Below are 18,176 nucleotides of genomic sequence, written 5' to 3'. Positions count from 1 at the left end.
TTTTTTTTTTTTTTTTTTTTTTTTTTTAATAAAAAATTAATAGTTGAATTTATTTATATAATTTAAATTATATTATAAAGCAACCGCACACAAGGCTAATTCCTTTAAATGTTGGAATTTAATTAACTTGGAGTATACGCAAAAAGAATAGGGTTAGTGATGATAATGGTCTAATTTTAATATCCAAAAAATGGAGACTTGGAATTGCACTACGGTTTTGTGGAATCGTAGATGTCGTCTACGTCTTTTGTTCTAACCACTTCGTTTCTAGGAATCCAATTCAGAGTTGAATATTCGTGGACGATGATCAAGCTTTTTCCAGAAACTTTACTATTGACTTTATGAAACCGATATATTCTTGAGTGTGTGTTAACATGTTTGTTAAGGAGAGGTTTCCACACTCATAGAAATACACAGACCCTTTTTGGGTGAATGGGGTGATTAAGAAGACACATTTATGATCTATGGTTTGTCGGAGTGACCTCCACTGTGTGCTTATGGCTCGGAAAGTTGGTGGAGAAAGCTCGATGCTTGTAGCTTATGTAGTTGTCGGGCGGTAGAAAGTTTGCTTCTTTCTCGTTGTCTCTTTTTCGATGAAGTAGAAAGTCTTTCGGTCGCTTTGATTGGTAGGGGCGTGAAGTTCGAATAGTTAAGTTATATTTAGGTTGGCAACATGAATAGAGACGTACGTGAGTTCATATTACTTAATAACATCTTAAAAAAATTAGGTAAAAGGAACAAGGTTGGATTTGAGCCACGAATGCACGTACCTGAAAAAATAAATATTACATGCTTCTTCTGCTGTGATGTGACCCTTACGTAGTGGTGATTTTATGGACATGTTTTGTTTGGAAATCCCTCACTATAAAAAGGCCTCTCACAAAGCTTGAAATGGATATCAACTCTTACCGTCTACAGATTTGTCTCCGGCGACACCGGCGGTATGGAGCATCACACCGGACTGTGGACCCAAGCCAGGCCATTTATTGCAGTGATTCTTCAGCAGTTCATCACTGCCGGAATGGTCATCATTTCCAAGTTTGCTCTTAACCAAGGACTCAACCAGCACGTTTTAGTCGTCTATCGTTACGCCATTGCCACTGTTGTCGTTGCTCCTTTAGCTCTCGTCTTTGAAAGGTCTCTCTTCTTTCTACTCTCTCCTCTTTATCTCTCTTTGAGAGAGTTCTGTTAACGGTGTTAATAACAGGAAAGTGAGACCCAAGATGACTTGGTCCGTTTTTGGAAAGATTGTCTTGCTTGGATTATTGGAGTAAGAACTTTTAACCCTTAATCTCCACCGAGCGAAATATTAAATTTAATGTAATCTACCAACTTAAACTTTTGAGTCTGTATCACAGGCCTGCACTCGACCAAAACTTATATTACACGGGCATGAAGTACACTACAGCAACTTTCGCCTCTGCTATGACCAACATGGTCCCTGGTCTCATCTTCCTCCTGGCTTGGATTGTTCGGTAATTTAGTTAAAAGCTTCAATTATATGATTGCGTATTAAATGTTTTGATATTTACTAACCGATATTAAAAAACAAAAAACCTTTTAGGGTTACGAAATAGGTAATTTCTGATTCTATGGTCAGATATGTCTATTTCATCATATTAAAATAGATATGTCTATCTCAATTAATAAAGTATATGGTCATGGAATCACTAATAAAGAAACACTAAAATATAAATATTGGAATTGAAATATTTTAAAGATTAGAGACAAAATTAAAGATACAATCTGTTAAAGCATATACAGATGACTAAAAGTTCAGCTAACCTAATGTAATGATCCAAGCTCACCGCTAACATATATTGTCCTCTTTAGACTTTTCCCTTCGAGCTTTCTCTCAAGGTTTTTAGAACGTGTCTGCTAAGGAGAGATTTCTACATTTTATAAAGAATGTTTCGTTTTTCACTACAATCAACGTGGGATCTCACACCTAAATACTAATTAAATGATATATTATCGACTAAGAGCTCAGAGATGAACTATAGTTCACATAATGAATCCCATCTGTTCTATGTTTTGTTTAGGCTGGAGAAGGTTAACGTAAGGCAGTTGTCAAGCCAGGCAAAGATACTAGGGACAGTGGTAGCGGTGGGAGGGGCTATGATAATGACTATGGTAAGGGGGCCAATTGTGAGCCTGCCATGGACAAAGAACACCCTCCTCCATCACTCTTCTGCAGCTGCAGTCAGCCAGCATGATTTTCTCAAGGGTGCTCTCATGATCACTACAGGCTGCATTTTTTGGTCTGTTTTTACTGTTCTTCAGGTAAAAATCCATCTTCCAAAATATTCAATCATTTGTAACAGCCTAAACCCACCACTAGCAGATATTATTTTCTTTGGACTTTCACTCAAAATTTTTAAAACGCGTCTACTAGGAGAGGTTTCTACACTCTTATAAAGAATGTTCTGTTCTCCTCCTTAACACATGTGGGATCTCACAATCCACCCCCTTCAGGGTCCAGTGTTCTTGCTGGCACACTGCCTCGTGTCCACTCCCCTTCAGGACTCAGTCTTCTCACTGGCACATCGCCCAAGCCCACCACTAGCCGATATTGTTCTCTTTGGGCTTTCCTTTTCGAGCTTCCCCTCAAAGTTTTTAAAACACGTCTGCTAAGGGGAAGCTTCCACATCCTTATAAAGAATGTTTGATTCTCCTCCCTAACCGAGGTGGAATCTCACATGATTCAACCCAACATGAAGAGATATTAGCAATTATAGAATGCTATTCTTAAAAGGATAACAGAAAAGGATTATCAAATGGGTTTTCATTTCTTAATTTCTTCAATCTTCCAGGCGATTACAGTAAAGGTATACCCTGCACAGCTCTCCCTAACAGCTTTGATATGCTTCACCGGCGCCGTGCAAGCCTCAGTGATAGCTTTGGGAATGGAAAGGCACAATCCTGCTGCCTGGTCATTACATTTAGATTCCACCCTCTTAGCTCCTTTATACAGTGTAAGAAATCATCAACTGAACACAGAATCGGTTTCAAATAGTTTCATACAATTCACAGTTCCCTGTTTCTTGTAGGGAATCATGTCTTCAGGGGTCTCATATACTATTCAAGCAGCGATAATGAAAACGAAAGGGCCAGTTTTTGCAAGTACATTTAGTCCCCTAAGCATGGTCATTGTTGCAATCATCAGTTCATTCGCATTATCCGAGATATTATACTTTGGAAGGTAATTAACCTGACTATTCCACAGCCCACCAATGCAGAGATCAGAGTTTGGTGATAATAATCCAAATGATCCTAAATATTTTGCAGGGTTCTTGGAGCAGCTGTTATTATTACAGGTCTTTATCTAGTTCTGTGGGGTAAAATCAAGGATCAGGCTCCATACAAGTCGGATATTGAGAAGATAGCCCCATCCGATCAGAAACCGACTGCCATAACCGACATACCTAAGACTTCAGATAAAGAACTTGTAGTTGATCTTGCTAGAATAAAGACAGTGGATGGTTCTGTTTGATACGAGCATCAAAGAGCAATCATCAAAACTTTCATAAAGCCATTGATGGGGTTAGGAAAGAGTCCATGCAGCCAATTCTGTTTCTCTCTGCTTCTGTTTCATTTGGGTGAATTTGGAAGGATGTCTAATATGCTTAGTGTATAAATTAGTCAAATTGTGAGGTAGACCCAGGGTCAAATTATTCTGAAGTGGACAACTCCTGATTCTTCATTTGTAATATAACTGAGCTAAATTCCAAAATGCCACTCATATGCCAACTAATTTCTAACTACAACAAGTGTAACGGTCCAAGCCCACCACTAGCAGATATTGTTCTCTTTGGGCTTTCTCTCTCGAGCTTTCCTTCAAGGTTTTTAAAAAGCGTCTGTTAGGGAGAGGTTTCCACCGTCCTTATAAAGAATGTTTCATTCTCCTCCCTAATCGATGTGGAATCTCACATCCACCCCCCTTCGGGGCCCAGCGTCCTTGCTGGCACCTGTTCCCTTCTCCAATCGATGTGGGACCCTCTAATCCACCTCCTTTGAGGGCCAAAGTCCTTTCTGGCACACCGCCTCATGTCCACCCCCCTTCGAGGCTTAGCCTCCTCGCTGGCACATCGTCCGGTGTCTAGCTCTGATACCATTTGTAACCGCCCAAACCCACCGCTAGTAGAAATTGTCCTCTTTCGGCTTCTCCTCAAGGTTTTTAAAACGCGTCTGTTAGGGAGAGGTTTCCACACCCTTATAGGGTATTTCGTTCTCTTCTCCAACCGATGTAGGATCTCACCAGAAGAATTTAATAAGGATACTTTCAGAAGAAAAAAAATTGTAACTAAAACAAGGACATGAACTTTGTTCTATGTCAGGGACTGTCTGATGCAGAAAGCAGTAGACAATCCGCACCAACCATAGAGAGAGAAACTCATTGAAGTCTAAATCTTATCCTAATAAACAGCTGAAAAGACCATTCAAGTCAGGTATAAACAAGCTAATCTTGGGAAGCAAGCTGAATTAAACGTAGTTGGAAGAACCAAATGAATTGGATCCCTACCCAATTGTCATCATCTTGGGCACACACACACACACACATAAAAAAGACCAAATAGCTGATCATCCAGATAAGGCGGCATTTCATTCAACAACTACCATGAATATCAGATCGTATGTTTCATAGAACAGCCAAATTAATAAAGCCACTGAAGAAAGAACACCAAATGTACTCATTCATAGAGATCAAAATGACCAAATGTATTGCATTTCTATCAAAACATAGCAATAAATTTACACATACGGATTCAGCCTAAAAAATTCATTACGAGGAATTAACCCCCGCCGATGCAGCCTCTTTAATGGCAATAGAACTTACAGGAGAAATATATGGAAATTGAGCCTCATTTTTCAGGATCATTTTCTTGATCGGAAGTTCCAAACTTCTGCTTGAAAGAATCCTGCCTCTGCAACCACATCATGTGCCCCTGTACCATAAATTATTCCCCACACTCATATCAGCTGAGAGTTCAACAGGGAAAAGAAAAGCGGTGAAGATAAAAGTTAAACCCTAAAACAGGGAATTGCACCTGGAGAGCTGCGGCCCAAGCAATAAGGAAGGAGGCGAACCAGAATTTCTTGTCCTTGAGAAGATTCTTGACTTCCATCTCTTCAAAACCCTAATCCTGAACCAATTGAGATGTTGGACTGAACTCTCTTCCTTCTTCCACCCGGAGAATTTCGCGCCCACCAGATTTACCTCGCAACCTGAACGTCGGTTTGTCGAGTCGACTCTTCATGATTTTTTTCACAGTCGACATGTCGTTTTCTCCACCGAGCAGTGTATAGAAATTTCATTTCGGATTGGGGAACCATAATATATCTACGTTTTTTCTTAAAAGAAATAAATAAATTTTTTACTTTTAATTGCATCAAATTTAGATAAATATGAGATGTTTATGGGTCGGGTCGGGTCGGGTCGGGTCGGGTCGAGAGGAAGAGATTTAGGATCATCTTCCAGACTTGGTATAAATTAATATATATATATATGAACTAAAAATTATAAATATCTGTAATATATATTAAAATTATTTTTTAAAAGGTCTATAAATTGAAATTTTTTAAAAAATACTTATTAAATTTTAAAAATAGCTTAAGGATTTTAATTAAAAAAAGTTTTAAATTTTTTTTTACGACGAAAAATATCTATTAAACATGTATTATTTTTAAATTTTTAATTTTTTTTTAAAGTTTTAGAAGTATTTTTGAAACATTAATATTTAAAATTAGTATTAATTTAATCAACAAATTTATAAAAAAAAAATAAAGAAAAAGAAGAAAAAAAAAAATTAAACATTACAAAATTCGGAGAGGGAGAAAGAAACAACAGAAGAAGAGTGGTCAAGATGACCACAGAAACCCAACCCGATCAGATATCATTCTAAGTTTCCATTTTTTTTCCATTTCATGAGAGCTTCTTTGGATCAGATATGGCAGTTTCAACCTCATGCTTGAGTTGGGTTCCGACGTCCGCATCTAATTGGAAGGTTAGTAATTTGATTGACTGATCTTACACAACCCAATTCTTGAATCTCATTGTGCTTTAATTCCAGCCGAGGTTGCTTCCTTTCAATGAGCCATCAACAGCTACTTGTTCGTATTCTTCCTGTACTACCATCATTTGCTCAACTGAGAGAACTTCCCGTGTGGAAAGTAAGACTTGTAGTTTTAAGCTCTTCGGTTGATTCCAATGCTTGAGGTTTTGGTTTTGCTTGTTATGCGATGAAAATGCTCGTTTGGTAATTAATCTGATTGCTTGTTGGTGGAAATTTGTTTCAAATTTAGAGAACTGTGGAATTATATGAGATTTGTAGCTTGCATGCAAGGTGTTTGTAGAAATGTCAAAAACAAAAGGGGCTTCGAAGATATACGTTCAAACATGGTGACAACCTATCTAGGATTTAAAATGATATGAATTTACTTAGCAATCAAATGTAGTAGAGTTTGGTAGTTGTTTTTTGAGATTAACCAAGGTGTTCGCAAATTGGCCTAGACAGACATTGATGTTTGAAAAAGAAAAAATCGATGATAACTTCTACGTGACTTCTATGGTTTTTCATAGTGGGATTGTTCTCTCAATAAGTATTTTGATTAAGTTCTGCTTGGAATTTTAGCAAAATTATGACTCATTTCTATGGTTTTTATAGTGGGAATGTTCTCCTAAAGTGGATTTTGATTTGTTCTAATTGGAACTTTTCTTTTCTTTCGCTGTTTTCTCAAGCCTAGATTTCCGTAATGACCGTAATACTGTGATGTTGAATATTAACATTAGGTCATTGCAATAGAAGGCCGCTTCTGTTGGGAGTTGGAGCTCTAGCTGCAAGTTTATTTGCTGCAAGTCCCCTATTTGCTGAAGGTATAAATTCACTTCTCTCTGATAATCTAATGTTGGATTCTAAATTAATTTCGTGGTCTGTATGCGCAGAAGTCCCGAAAAATTATCGAGCATTTGTAGATTCTACAGATGGGTATTCCTATTATTACCCTTCTGATTGGAGGGTAAGAAAAATTCAACCAGGAGAAACATGAGATTTTTCTGTACTAAACCAAAGAATATACTAAAACAAACAATTTTGAAATGTTCCCTGTCCAGGAATTTGATTTTAGAGCACATGATTCGGCATTCAAGGATCGATACCTGCAACTACAGAATGTTAGAGTGAAGTTCATACCAACAGAGAAAAAGGATATCCATGAAGAAGGTTCATTAGATGAGGTAAAGGAATCTTCAATTAAAATCATATTTGATATACTGGAAAGATGTCTGAATAATTAACTCGACTCGACTCGACTCGACTCAAGCAGGTTGTTAACTTTTTGGTAAAACATCGATATGCTGCACCAAATCAAAAGGCTACCATATACGACATGAAGGAGGTTTGCATCTTTATCAGTCTCTCCAAATCCATATTTCTATGTAGTAGTATCTTGAGGTCTGTTTATGGACATCTGGTTGATCTTTTATTTACCTGTTTCAGCGAACGATTGATGGGAAAAATTATTATACCTTTGAGTATAAACTTAGTTCTAGAGCATACTCCCGCACCTCCTTTGCAACCATAGCCGTTGCAAATGGTAAGCTCATATTTTGTACCTTAAGAATTTTGGACCCTTCCATATTTTGATTTATCAGCTCTAAATCCCCTGCTTGTTGACCTAGGATACTTTTTTACCCAAGAGATGTTTGGAAACAATTTCATTCCAACAGAATCAAGGTTAACCAAACTCATTTGATCGAGTTGTATTCTGCAATCTTAAACTAGTTCATAACTACCCTATATTTTGTGAGTTGAATACAATTTGATTCGTGTTAAAGTCCCCGATCTTGAGCTGAATTAAACCTGTATTTATTCCGTTGCACTTGTATATTCTGTTGAGTTAATAGAAGCATTGCAAGTTTTTTTCACGTGGGAGAATTCAAATCTCTAATCGTTTAGTCGATGATATATGTCTTAACTGATTGCTATCCTCAGGTTCGGGTTAAAACAACCCTTTTTTGTAATATGCAGGTAGGTACTATACTTTGATAGTTGGGGCAAATGACAGAAGGTGGAGAAGGTATCGTGACATGCTTAAAGTGGTTGCCGACTCATTCAGAGTGTTGGATATCTGAGCTGTTTCTAAAGGTCGTAAATCACTCAGTTTCTCTATTTTAAAATTTCCCTTTTCATTTAATATGTAGCACTATTGCATATTGTTGTATATATAGTTGGTATATAGCTATCTCCCTTGTAAGGTATATCTTTTCAGAGCTAAATTTACTTCCCATTTGTCCACAGATGAAACAAAATAAGAACGCATTAGATTCCATGGGTTTAAAAATTCTGAAAAATTCTCAAGAAATAGTAAGATAAAAGATGGTTCTAAAAATGATGTAATTGTTAGGAACCACGACTCTCCACAATGGTATGATATTGTCTACTTTGAGCATAAACTCTAATGACTTTGCTTTGGGTTTCTCCAAAAGGCTTCATTCCAATGAAGATGTAGTCCTTACCTATAAATCCATGATCATTTCTTAATTTAGTCATGTCAATAGAATTCTTTAGTGTCGAACAAAGAAATTTCTAGCTTCGAAAGTGTAGTCAAAAGTGACTCATGTGTCGAACAAATGGTGTACTTTGTTTGAGGGCTCCTGAGAAAGGAGTCGAGTCTCGATTAAGGGGAGGCTGTTTGAGGGCTACATAGACCTCAAGGGAGGCTCTATAGTATATTTTGTTCAAGGGAAGGATTGTCCGGCGTTAGCTAATTTAAGGAATGATCATGGGTTTATAGGTAAGGAATACATCTTCATTGGAATGTGGTCTTTTGGGAAAGCCCAAGCAAAATCATGAGAGCTTATGCTCAAAGTGGACAATATCATACCATTGCGGAGAGTCGTAATTCCTATCCATCAATATTAAAAAAAATATTTATAAAGTTTATAACATCATGTAATGTTATAAACTTTATAAATGTATATATATATATATAATATGTACAAAGAGAGTGGAGCGATACCTGAGGAAATTTTCCTCTTGATCAACCAAAATACTTCGAATGAAAAGGAAACGAGTTGGTTGGGTTAAGCACAACCAAAATACTCGAATGAAAAGGAAACGAGTTGGTTGGGTTAAAACACAACCAAAAAACGAACAGCTATTGATTAATTGTAAACGACGTATTTACAAAGGTTACAAACGTATTCTTCCTCTTCAGCTTCCCAAGATTCCTACGAAGATTCAACATACACAAGAGAGAGGAGTCTTTGAAATGAAAAATAAAATTTAGAAAATGAAAACCACACCTAGAATTTGAACCCACCCCACCCCACCCCCTATTCTAATCATTCAATAAACAAATCAGTATACCATGGAGACAACAAACCCAATGGTATTGATGCTTGCCTCCTAAAGAATATGGATCTCTGGCCCCAAGAGAAGGCCCCCTTCGGTTAAACTCCAAAAAGCTCCTAATTCTGTACCCTACCACGTCTGAGCAAAGAAACTACTATTACTTCTGTCCGATCTGATGCCCCTAGCTATGCATGATGAGCTACAAAATCTCTCGGAGGAGTTCTCTTTCTCAGAATCTCAAACAGGGCAGATGGAGCTAACGAAGGCAAACGAAAACACACCGTGTTTTGAACAATCAGATTCCATAACTTAAACAAGTCGATGCTGTCGTAAACCCTTACCAAAATGTGGCTGCATCAAGCGGACGTATAGGCCGTTCTTAGCGACCAAGGAATCGTGAGTACCCTCCTCCACTATTCGACCACCATTTAGTACCACGATATTATCAACATGCCTCATCATTGCAGCTCTATGGGCAATCAGAATGGTTGTTTTGTTTCCCATGATTAAAGTGTCAAGAGCCTCTTGCACGACCCGACTTGACTCAGATTCGATCGAGGAACTTGCCTCGTCCAACAAAAGGATAGGTGCATTCTTCAACACTACCCGAGCTATTGCAATTCTCTGTTTCTGCCCTGGGGTTAGATCCACACCCCTCATTCCTACATGTGTGTCATAACCATGAGGTAGGCTACTAATGAAATGGTGAGCATTTGCTATTCTAGCAGCCTCTTTCATTTCAGCTTCACTAGCATTGTGCCTTGCATATATAATGTTTTCCCTTATGGTTGTTGAAAAGATTATAGGTTCCTGCTGAACAAGACCTAAATGATTCCTCAACCATCTCAAGTTATAGGTCTTCAAATCTCGACCATCCAACAAAACTTGACCCGCAACGGGGTCATAGAATCTCTCAATCAACGATATTATCGTGCTCTTTCCTGATCCAGAAACACCCACCACTGCCACAGTCTGCCCACCATTAACTTTAAGACTGAAATTGCTCAATACCAAAACTTCGGGACGAGTAGGATAACAGAAATCTGCATTTTTCAGTTCGATGCTTCCATAGACGTTAGGCGGCTTCAATGCCGAGTTATCGTCTGGGTCAATCTTTGGTACACGGTCTATGATCTCAAATACCGAAATGAGTGACTTGCGTCGTTTAAGAATATACGGAGCCAACCCAAAAGGTTCCACCAAGGCAAATGTTGCAAAAGAGAACACCATGTACACTTGAAGAGCAATAGGCAGCTCCATAAACCTCTTTTTGACAGCAAATGCAGTGTACCAAAGAAGAAGGGCATTACAGGCAAAGAGCAGAAACTGTGAAAAGCCAAATGCAAAACCAATTGCCATGCCATGAAGGAAGCTCTGCTTAAAAATTTTGTTAAGTTGCAATCTGTAGAGTTCCATAACCTTATTTCCAGCACAGAATGCTACTACGGTGTATATGTTTCTTACTGCATCTTCAAGAACCAAGGATGCTTTCCGGTGCATCTCCTGGATGCCCCTTGAAAATCCAGCAAGCCATAACTTCTGCAGTATTCCACAAAAGAAAAAGGTAATCTTATGTTGAATATGTAAATAATTTTTATTAAGGAAAAATACCTTCTTGGTCCTTAATCTTTTACTATACTTACCATTTACCATTTGGTTCCTAGGTTTCAAAATGTTACATTTTTACTTGAGAATTCAATTTAGTTCCATTTGGTCCCTATGTTTCACACGATTTTACATATTTTACATATATACCCTTGAGTTTTCATTAATACTCATTTTTTGTAATTTATGTTAATTTCTTATAAATTAATTATCGGTGCCCAGCGTCCTTGCTGGCACACCGCCTCGTGTCTACACCTTTCGGGGAACAGCCTCCTCACTGGCACATTGTTCGGTGTCTAGCTCTAATACCATTTGTAACGCCCCAAGCCCATCGTTAGTAGATATGATCCTCTTTGGACTTTCTCTTTTGGGCTTACCCTCAAAGTTTTTAAAACGTGTCTGCAAGGGAGAGGTTTTCACACCTTTATAAAGAGTGTTTCTTCGATCCCACATGAAAACCCTGTCAATTCTATTTCCCCTTTCTTCCTTGGTACTTTCCTCTTCTTTCTTTCTTTCTTTCTTTTTTTTATTTTTTTTATTTTATTTTTATATATAGTTCGGATGGGTGGCAGATAAAATATCCATGTCCATGAAGTTCACTTAAAAGGTCTGGGCTACCATAAGCTAGCATTTCCTTTGGAAGATAATTTAGAAAGCAAAAAATTGAACTAAAAAGTAAAGAATTCACACCTGTGCAAAGGCAGAAACAGTCAACACTGGCAACGTTGCCAATGCCACAAGTGCCAAACGCCATTGTAGCACCATTCCAATAAGAAGTGCAACAATAACAGCAGCACTATCTTGAATAAATATGGAAAGTCGGTTGCTAAAAGTAGCTCGTACGAATGTAGCATCGTTTGCCAAACGCATGGATAAAGTGTCTGCACTGTTTTCCTCTTCATCAAACCATCCGACTTCATTTCGCAGCATTGCTGTTATTTTTTGGGGGACAGAAGAATATAAAAAAGACAAATCAACGTTAACTGAAATGCATAAACAATTATACTCCATGTAGGGCAAAACTGTACAGAAACTAGAAGATAAAACACTCACCTGAAAACATCATTCTCCGAACTCGCTCAGTCATTTTCTCCCCCATTATTCCAAAGTAAAAATGTTGAAGAAAATTGGCAATCACTGTGACAAAGCCCATGCAAGCAATGATCAAGCACCATTTGTCTACTTCATGCTTTAGGCTATGGCCTTCACCCCTTTTGTAATATGCTGTTATTATCAGACCAATTACATATGCGAGAAGAGGATTGAAAGATCCAAAGATGGCAGCACCAAGACCTCCTAAGACGGCATAAAGCCACTCTGCAAAGCTAAGTTCAGCTAGCCTCCAAAAGGATGGTGACTTTTTATGCTTAGTATCCTTTTCGTCCTTTGCTTTCATTTGAAAGTCGTCTGATCGACTGTGCAGTCTACTGAAAGTCTGTGAATGAGAACGTTCACTTTTGGGATCAGATGTTAAGAGAGGTGAAATAGGTGACTCAGGGTCTGAACCATTTGACGTTTGACGATGTGTAGATTGAACATCAATCTTTGGTAACTCTGGGAGTCTCATTTCGAAACTATCCTGCCGCCTGATTGATGGTTCCTTGTCAACAGAAGAATCCAAGGTCTGACCATTTTCAGATATCTTTTCAGGAGGGGGGCTAGAAACTTTAGGTGATTCATGAGAATTGTTATAAACACCATCTGTCGACCGTAAAACACCAGGAACCCTCTGAAGAGAGGGTGACTTCATAAATTTAGGGGATGATGGTTCTTGGACACTGTGACTCGCAGAAGAATCTTTTTCAAATTGGAAAGCTGAAGTATCCTTGTAATTTCTGACTGGCATCCTGAATGAAGTCATAATATAGAAGCAATTCAGAAGAAATAACCAAGTATTTCAACTATCCAAAGAGATATGCAGCAATATAACCTTCACATTTCTTTTTCCAGATAAGAGACATGACCATCGTTAAAAGATGAAACTGGTAGTATGTATGAAAAGGGAAGATAACAAATCCAACCCGCCAAAGAGTTCTAAAAAATGTCCTCCAATTGGAATTCTAAAATAACAGAAATACATTTACAATTAACAACTATCTTGATCAGGTCTTTAGGTTTATTTTGGCTCTATCATGTTTTGAGTGGTATCTTTGTTTGCACTTTTGCATTATTTCTATCTCTTATCAATGAAAGCTTGATTTCTATCCGAACAAATAAACAAACAATTAACAATCGTGCTCATCTGAGGAAATTTTGGAGAACTCGGCTAAAATTTCTTTTTTTTTGTCGATAAAGGTGAGGGAGGGGACGGGGGTTGCATTCGAGTAGGTGATTTTTTCGAGCTGAGCCATCAATAGAAGAAAATTTTGCTGCAGTTGATCAGAAGACTCCTACAGCAGAAAATAAAAGGCTGGATTTCGAAAGAATATATGACAGATGGAAAACATATAATGCTGGACTCTTAATTATACCTTCTGGGAAGCTTTGCGGCTTCTTCACACTTAAGAAGTTCAGTGTAAAGACCATCAAGGCTCAACAATTCATCATGAGTGCCCATTTCAACAAGTTGGCCCTCCTCCATCACAGCAATGTAGTCTGCATTCCGAATTAGGCTAAGCCGTCGAGCTATAATTATTGTTGAACGTCCCAGCATGAGAAGATCAAGAGCAGCTTGCACAGCTTTTTCAGCCTCAAAATCAAGACCACCGGTTACCTCATCAAGCAGCAGAATAGATGGATTTAAAAGCACCGCTCTAGCAATTGAGAGTTTTATTTTCTGCTCCTCCATCAGTTCGATTCCAGCCCTTCCTACCTGATGATTGACTTTTTAAAAAACTAAAGAACAATGGGGGAAGTTGGAACTCGTAGGACAATAAATGAGAGAACTCGTAATCATATCTTCACATGACTTTTGGTTTACCTGTGTGTCATATCCTTTCTCAAGAGAGCTAATAAACGTATGTGCATGAGCTATTTTAGCAGCTTCTTCAATTTGGTCAAGAGTTGCATTTCGCCCATATGCAATATTATCTCGAATGCTCAAACTTAGCAAGGCGGGTTCTTGTGTCACTAATCCTATCTGACTTCTTAGCCACTCTAATTTTAGGCTTTTTATATTTTCTCCATCCAAAAGAACTTCTCCTGCAGCAAAAAATAAGTTGATAGATTGAGGAGCTAAGAAACATCTCAAGTTTCACTTTCATTAAAGTCCAAGGAAAGGATTATAAGGAACCAAGAGAAGCAAGAACACAAATTTTGTACCTAACGTGGGATCATAAAACCGCTCCATGAGCGGGATTATACTGCTTTTTCCAGATCCATTTCTCCCAACAAGTGCCACAGCTTTTTTTGCAGGCACGGTAAGGTAAAATCCACTCAAGATAGGAATTTCAGGGCGAGATAGATAGCTGAAATATACATTACGAAATTCAATATTCCCTTGAATGGAAGATGGAGTGACTCCATCCTGATTACTTCCAGATGATGATCGACTTATCATCTCAAAAAGTCTATAAGCAGCTATTCGTCCTTGGTCAAATGAATAAAAGTTTGTGGCAGCTTGGTTTAGCCCTCTACAGATAAATAATATACACAAGGAGAAGCAGGAGGATGAGACGAGAATTTCAATTTTGAAGAAAAAAATGAAAACCACACTTACAGGCCACTCAAAATTATAGAAAATAGTGCTGTTATAATCTCTCCTCCATGAGCTTTCTGATGAGTGACCAAGAACCTCCCAACCCAAAGTTGCAAAGCACAGGAACATATTGCAAGCCCATAGGTGAATCCAAGCCCAAGACCTTGCACAAGGCTGATCAATATACCATATCTCAGAGTTGCTTGTAACGATGTTGCATAAGAATACTTGGCTAGTGTTTCATTTGTGAACGCATACAGCGTCCTGACATAAGAGACTGCCTGCGTAAGATAGGTTCAATACTCATTTCAAAACAATGGAAATCACACATTTTCCAAAGTCTACTCAATATGTAATATTTACATGAAGAAAAGGATCACAGTTTTGCAGAACATAAAATTAAGTCTTGCACCTTTATTTCTAAATTTCCACATACATACTTCAAAAGTAAGAAAGATTATTTGCTACATTGCAGTCCTCAAAGATGTATAGTATCTCACAAGAAGCCCGGAAATAGAATCTAGAGCGCCTTGTCATCCATTATCCACTACCTAGATGGCCAAAAGCTTCATAAAAATTATTTAACATGATCTATTCCAGTCGTATAGCATTTTTTTGCTATAATAAGCGTCTGGCCTTTGTTTTAAAGAAAATCACGGAATAATTTGGTTTACTTCTAATATTCTATTATGTCTATCTTTGGGGGTATGCAAATGAAGGTGTTGATGCCTTTTGCATCAGCTGATCGAAAACCATTTTTTTTAATCTATGCCACAAGAAGAAATGGATAGCCATCTAAATCCTCACTCCACACTTTTTGCATATGTTTCTTCCTAATAATATATTTTCTCACCCTCCCCCTTCAAACTTTGGCTGTTCTCTCCCATAATACCCTTTTACCCAACTCCCCCCTTGCCCCCTCATCCCTCTCCTCCATCTCATGCTCCCACTATACCCCCATTATAGGTGTAATTCATAGTATCCAAGCTGAGAATAAATGATATCTATTACTCAGCTGGAGGGGAGTGTCGAAGGATATTTGTGTAATCCCGTTTAGTTAGATTTATTGTGAACTAGTAACTGGAAATTTAATTAGATTTATCTTACCTTGTTAAGTACTATCTAGATCTAGGGAATTTAGATTATCTATCGATTTAGATTCTATGAAAATAAATAAGGAAGACAGTAGTCTAATTTAGACTTGCAACAGTATTAACAATATTAGAAGTGCAAAATACTATAGTTTCCTGATATTGTAGGGGGTACGAACCATATCCCCTGAAACAATGAAGGAAAGAAAAAATAACGCACCTGCTCTGCGATGCTAGCAGCTTCAGCATATGCGTCTTGAATATTTTCAGCAAGCCTGTGAAGAAATATATTTGATATTCCTCCAGCAGCAACTATGAAAGGACCAGTGCCTAAAGTTATGAGAGCAATCTGCCAGCAGTTAATAAATCCAATGACAAGGCCACTGAAGAATGTAGCCATATTGTGTATATAGTTTCCAACCTGAAAAGAGTGCAAAAATGACAAGGATGGTCATAAAAATCCCATTGAGTACATAGAAGAGGAACAAAATAACCCAAATTATAATTCTCAAGCCCTAATGGGAGTCCAGAACATACTTTTTCACTGAGAGCAGACTGAATGAGCAGCACGTCACTCAGTACTTGGCTCACAATATCCCCATTGTTGCCATATGTATCAAAGAAACTCATATCTTGATTAAGTAACACTTGAACATATCTGGATCTAATGACAGCAGTCTGCCTTTCACCAGTCAGAATCCAGCATGAAACCTCTATCACACAGACAAGTTAGTTGATTGCCAATAAAATCAACTTAAATATGATAAGGAATTTCGGATAAAGCAACATTCAATAGTATTAGATCTTACCAATCCAACCAGCAACAAAAACACCAATTGCAATATAAACAACTCTTAAAGCAAGCTGCAAAGAAATGAAATCCAAACAAAAATTTTAGCATTTCTCACTAATTCTGACACGGGCATTTTCTAAGCATATAGGATTGACAATTAAAAGAATTAATGTGTTTAAGTATGAAATTCAGAGACTGAAAATTTTCAACAAAAAATAAAAAAAAAAAGGTCATGTACACAATTACACTCAACTCCATAATTTTCGTCCTCCATTCTCAAACCAATCATCAAAGAGAATGAGATTAACAGAAGTAGAATATGAATACAAGCATAAGGCATGTTTCTAACACACGTTAGTCCCTACATACGCCATGTCTTTAATATATATGTAGAGTCAAGCACCTAAGTTACAATTTAATTAGCCTTGGATCCACTACAAGGCGTTCCCATAAGAACTGAGCAATTCAGCATTTATACTTCAAAAGTACAAGGTAGATAGATATACTCCAATCAACTGATTGTGATGATGGAACAGAATACGAGGATTAAGAATACACCTTAGACATCTAACATAGCTTGAATTATTTAACATTCCTATAAATTGTGCAATAATTGAGCTAGGAACGGAGTAAATGCACGAATTTTCACGCCACTAGAATTGAAAATGAAACAATTTTGGTCATTAATTTACAGCTACATCAAGATTTAGCTTGCTGGTAATATTCAATTCACTTTGGAATATTCAGAACACCCAGCTAGTTACACAAGTGAATAGAAAAGGAAATGGTATATCTAAAAAGGGGAACTATTATTTGTAGTAAAAGAATAAAATTTCCAAATGAAGGATTCTCTTAGTCCTACTACCAACGCAAACCAACCAAGAAAAAAAGAGAACCACTCCGGAACGTATATTCTAAGCCCAGCCACCTTGACCAAGAAAATTGGCTCTGAAAAAATCCATTTCCGGCACTTCAACCTTCAAATTTAGCAATTCCGGCAGAAACAAACACAGCAATCACCACATGCACACAATAAATCCCCAGAAGGAGGTTTTTCGAGAATCAGTTACTGACCTCCCTAAATCTTTCATACTGCTGTTCGTGAGGAATCCTCTGCACATGGACAATCTTAGCAAAGTAATGAAGATAAATGACCAAAGCAGTACCATGTGCTGCAGCGGCAATCGATCCAACAACCATGAGAGTCCAATCAAGCCGGTCGGCACACGCAAAGAGCCGCGAAAACGGCACAGCAGCAGGAGGCGGCTCAATCTCCTCAGGCTCCTCCATCTCTTCCGATTCCTCAATCCGTTCGCCAGTAGGGTCATTACCCGGGTCAAGGTACGGAGACGGAGATTCCGGCGGCTCCGATACCTCAGAGACAGGAGTCAAGGGTTGTATATGAGGTGGAGACCACCCAAACAACCCCCGAGAGATCATCATCTTGAAGAAGAAACCTAATCCCCTCCCTCACCCTCCGTCAACTCCAAAGCAGAGAAAACAAAAACCCTGATTCCCCCTAAATTTAGCCACAGATCTGCTAAATTCAGAGGAATTTTTCCGAGTCCCAAAGAAATATACGAAGAATTGTTCCTGTTTCTGGGATTTCAGTATCTCCCTCACCTCATCTTCTTCTTCTTCCTTCGTTCCCCTCCTCCGAGGAAGTTTTCTTGTTTCCTTTTTTTTTTTTTTTTTTT

General features: G+C 38.0%; 4 protein-coding genes across 5 annotated transcripts; 2 read left to right on the top strand and 2 right to left on the bottom strand.

Annotated features, from left to right (window-relative positions):
* Positions 1 to 943: 943 nt before the first annotated feature.
* On the top strand, positions 944 to 3,738 carry LOC111462230 (WAT1-related protein At2g39510-like). Its single transcript, XM_023105840.1, has 7 exons — positions 944 to 1,137; positions 1,208 to 1,270; positions 1,359 to 1,475; positions 2,043 to 2,283; positions 2,814 to 2,975; positions 3,051 to 3,202; positions 3,289 to 3,738. The coding sequence occupies exons 1-7, from the start codon at positions 944 to 946 to the stop codon at positions 3,491 to 3,493; spliced, it is 1,134 nt and encodes a 377-aa protein (XP_022961608.1). The 3' UTR covers positions 3,494 to 3,738.
* Positions 3,739 to 4,584: 846 nt separating this feature from the next.
* LOC111462684 lies at positions 4,585 to 5,290 on the bottom strand. The gene is made up of 2 exons (XM_023106379.1): positions 5,049 to 5,290; positions 4,585 to 4,946 (listed from the first exon to the last, which is right to left on the bottom strand). The coding sequence occupies exons 1-2, from the start codon at positions 5,124 to 5,126 to the stop codon at positions 4,863 to 4,865; spliced, it is 162 nt and encodes a 53-aa protein (XP_022962147.1). The 5' UTR covers positions 5,127 to 5,290; the 3' UTR covers positions 4,585 to 4,862.
* Positions 5,291 to 5,820: 530 nt separating this feature from the next.
* On the top strand, positions 5,821 to 8,326 carry LOC111455996 (photosynthetic NDH subunit of lumenal location 1, chloroplastic). Of its 2 annotated transcripts, none has more exons than XM_023097688.1 (8): positions 5,821 to 6,005; positions 6,072 to 6,171; positions 6,791 to 6,874; positions 6,947 to 7,017; positions 7,112 to 7,234; positions 7,324 to 7,395; positions 7,497 to 7,593; positions 8,028 to 8,326. In XM_023097688.1, exons 1-8 carry the CDS (start codon positions 5,949 to 5,951, stop codon positions 8,129 to 8,131), a joined length of 708 nt encoding a protein of 235 aa, XP_022953456.1. In that variant the 5' UTR covers positions 5,821 to 5,948; the 3' UTR covers positions 8,132 to 8,326. The 2 variants fall into 2 exon arrangements, with proteins under 2 accessions (XP_022953456.1, XP_022953447.1); XM_023097679.1 differs by having other exon boundaries at positions 5,822 to 6,005; positions 6,944 to 7,017.
* A 780-nt stretch (positions 8,327 to 9,106) lies between these two features.
* On the bottom strand, positions 9,107 to 18,170 carry LOC111459409 (ABC transporter B family member 6-like). The gene is made up of 11 exons (XM_023102309.1): positions 17,554 to 18,170; positions 16,496 to 16,550; positions 16,224 to 16,399; positions 15,907 to 16,107; positions 14,617 to 14,876; positions 14,220 to 14,530; positions 13,879 to 14,099; positions 13,430 to 13,770; positions 12,012 to 12,805; positions 11,649 to 11,890; positions 9,107 to 10,892 (listed from the first exon to the last, which is right to left on the bottom strand). The coding sequence occupies exons 1-11, from the start codon at positions 17,920 to 17,922 to the stop codon at positions 9,663 to 9,665; spliced, it is 4,200 nt and encodes a 1,399-aa protein (XP_022958077.1). The 5' UTR covers positions 17,923 to 18,170; the 3' UTR covers positions 9,107 to 9,662.
* Positions 18,171 to 18,176: the final 6 nt, after the last annotated feature.

This window comes from Cucurbita moschata, unplaced genomic scaffold (genome assembly GCF_002738365.1).
Source record: "Cucurbita moschata cultivar Rifu unplaced genomic scaffold, Cmos_1.0 Cmo_Scf00002, whole genome shotgun sequence".
Classification (NCBI taxonomy): domain Eukaryota; kingdom Viridiplantae; phylum Streptophyta; class Magnoliopsida; order Cucurbitales; family Cucurbitaceae; genus Cucurbita; species Cucurbita moschata.
This window is presented reverse-complemented; position numbering and strand designations above follow the sequence as displayed.